Source organism: Lipotes vexillifer, unplaced genomic scaffold, assembly GCF_000442215.2.
Source record: "Lipotes vexillifer unplaced genomic scaffold, Lipotes_vexillifer_v1.1 scaffold2106, whole genome shotgun sequence".
NCBI lineage: Eukaryota > Metazoa > Chordata > Mammalia > Artiodactyla > Lipotidae > Lipotes > Lipotes vexillifer.
This window is the reverse complement of record NW_006775310.1, coordinates 139,225-142,028: the sequence shown is the minus strand read 5'-3', so window position 1 is coordinate 142,028 and position 2,804 is coordinate 139,225. Positions and strand designations below refer to the sequence as shown.

At 49.8% G+C, this 2,804-nt stretch overlaps 1 protein-coding gene across 4 annotated transcripts in view; it reads right to left on the bottom strand.

Annotated features, from left to right (window-relative positions):
* ATP6V0A1 (ATPase H+ transporting V0 subunit a1) overlaps positions 1–2,804 on the bottom strand; it is a 54,384-nt gene that overhangs the window by 9,738 nt on the left and 41,842 nt on the right. For 2 of the 4 annotated variants that reach the window (XM_007449845.1, XM_007449843.1), the window contains 2 exons: positions 2,692–2,799; positions 1,715–1,732 (listed from right to left, as the gene is read on the bottom strand). In XM_007449845.1, coding sequence (XP_007449907.1) covers positions 1,715–1,732; positions 2,692–2,799 — 126 coding nt within the window. The remainder of the gene's footprint in view (positions 1–1,714; positions 1,733–2,691; positions 2,800–2,804) is intronic. The other 2 variants (XM_007449844.1, XM_007449846.1) reach the window with 1 other exon arrangement.

The window sequence follows — 2,804 nt, the reverse complement described above, 5'->3', positions numbered from 1 at the left end:
ATCCACCGGCATTCCCTCCCTCTCTCCCTCCACAGAGACGCCGGCTTGACCAAACTAACCTCAGCAATAATTTCCTTAGGGAATCCTTTCCAGGTCTCCTCTTCCCTACCCCCACCCCCAGTGTTTGTCAGGTGCCCTCTTCCTGTGCTCCCACAGCATCCTGGGCACACCTTGATCACAGACTGTGTCCTAAATTTGGGAGTTCCTTGAAGGCAAGGACTTGTTTTTCTTCTCTCAGTTCCTGCAGCTCTAAACAGAGTGCTTGGCACATGGAGGGTGAATGGATGGATGGGTTGGATGAATGTACCTAGAGAGATGACACAGTGGGGAGAGGTCCCACTGACCCTGGCTGAGTGGTTACAGCCTTCAAAAGTTTCCCAGACAATTGATGAGCCTGGCTCTGGTTTGCAGCTGGACTGTTCGTGCCCCAGGGAGAGGGACTGCTGCTTCCACCTGTGACGTATTTAGGTAACTGAGACAGTTATCTAAACCTGGCTATAGAGAACTAGACTGTGTATGTACCTGATGATGATAAAATGTCCTCACTACTTAGGACGCTGTGGGAAACTGAACCTCTGAGGGAGCTGGGGGGCCAGAGACTGGGGAGGCTGAATTCCAGTCCATCTTGTTTGGATGTCAACTCCCCTGGGACGTGGCTACAAGTGAGGACTATGCTGACAGGGACCTTCCAGGTGGCTCAGCCTGTGGCTCTGCACAGATGAGTGGTCCAGAGGAACACAGAAGCTCCTAGGTGCCAGCAAAGGAGCCTCTCCAGCCTTCTGGAAGACCGACAACTGTCTGCTTTCACACAGAACAGCAAAGGTTTTTCCCATTCCCATCCCACTGCCCCCTTAGAGAGGACCAGGAAAGCCAGGAAAGGGAAAGGTTCACAGGTCTGGGTATTTTAGAGAGAAATTTGGGGGGAAGATGCAAACAGTGCAGCAAGGCCTATTAAAAACCCAATTCAAAACTTGCATATTGCTAAATGAACTACTGCTGAGCTAGAAGGCCTTCTACTCTGGCTGTGGCCAGAATATTTAGCCAACTTTCTTTCTACTCTCTGTTGTCCTCTGTGTGTGACTGGTATAACATGAACTCCTTTCACACAGATGGATTGTTTTTTCTGGGATGCATCTGAGAGGCAAAGCCTCCTTTTGAAAACTGTCTACCTCCCAACTGGGTCACGTGGAGGTAAAGCTGACCCCAAGCGAACGTCCAGCATTCTCACTCCAAGCATCATCAAGCCGATGAGGGCAGCAGGAAGAGGTTGGCTGCATCTCAGACAGGGAGGAAGGGCGAGCTTTCCCATAAGCACTCAGAGGAGCAGGGAGGAAACAGTTATTCCCGGGGCAGAGCGACCATACATAACAACAAAGGAGAGGAAGGCAGGGGCCAATGGGATTTAACTCCCAAGGGGAGTCACTTCAAGAATGCCAATGCAGACATTACTTGTAGCTCCTTTAAAGCCATTCTCAAGGCATTAGATCAGCAAAGTCAATGAAACAAAGACAGAGGTGACTGACATGAGATGCAGTTAATGGAGATGAGCTTTTTCAGAACACGGGTTCACAAACTGGTTAGGAATGGCCAGTGAGATGCAGAATACACGGGTGTCATGTGTGGCCCCAGGATGCAGCAGGGACAGCAGAGTGATGACAAGGATGGGAAGAGAAGCCCCAGATAAACAAGAAGCTAAAGCCAGCTTGTTTCTTACCACTTCATCCTCGGTAGGCTTGAAAACACAAATTTACACTTAGTGGGAAGCCATGCCACACACAAGGTCACAAGTCATGAGCACAAGGCTACTGATTGCTTCTTGGGGACGGGGGCATGGGGACTGTGAATGTTAAATGGTCTGACATTGGAGGCAAGCCTCCTCAGCATAAACGGAGAGCAAAGTCAGCAGGACCAAGAGTGTTGCTACTTAATTTTTAAAAGGCATCCCAAGCCTTGCAATTTTTTTTTAAAAGTCATACACATAGCAGACGCGGTCAGTCAGACTGCAAAGTCCAGTCCCCTGGGTCCTCAACTCCTTTTCTATTTGTTTTAAAAAGAATATACTGAATAGATGAGGTTCAAAAGTTCAGCTCAGAGGCTTTGTGGTACGAACGGTCAGGCAAGGAGATTGGATTTTAAAAAATCCAATGGTGGTTTAAGGAAAAGTCTAGCTTGGCTAAACTAGACTAAACTTGGCTAAAAAGTAGGCAAGTCACATTTTTAAAAGGCTCAATAAAATGTCTGCAACAAGAGCACATTAGTGGAACAGGACTTCAAAAGTCCCAGTGACTAAAGTTCCAACAGGAACCATTCTGGGGAGGGGCAAGGGATGAAGGAGCCGCCGTAAGTGGCCTGGGTTTCTGGTAGTAAGAGCTGGGGTGCTGGGGCTGGCTCTGCCTCGGCCCCGAGGAGAGCAGTCAATAACTGAGATCTGCGTGCAGGGTACTGTGGGCCGCTTGGAACTCAGGAAGCCGGACAACAGAACTGCTGCGGGCTCTGCAGGCAACACCTGGAGTTCAGAGCAGGGACCACCGGAAAAAGCTGTAGTGCCCTAAGAGGTCCAGAAAGCAAGCTGATCCTCAGTATTAGTCTTTTCATTTTTTCAAGGAGCGGACAGGAGTGAGGCCACTTAGGGACACCAGACTAGGGCTGACCCGAGGTGGGAGGAGAGGAAGCCCGCACCACTGATCTTACCTCCTCTGCGTCCTCTGAATGGGTGGAGAGCTGGTCATGCTGAATAATCTCAGCATCCTCCTCTGTCGGTCCGTTGCCCACCCTGATCCCACCAAAGTTGAGAGTTCCCTACA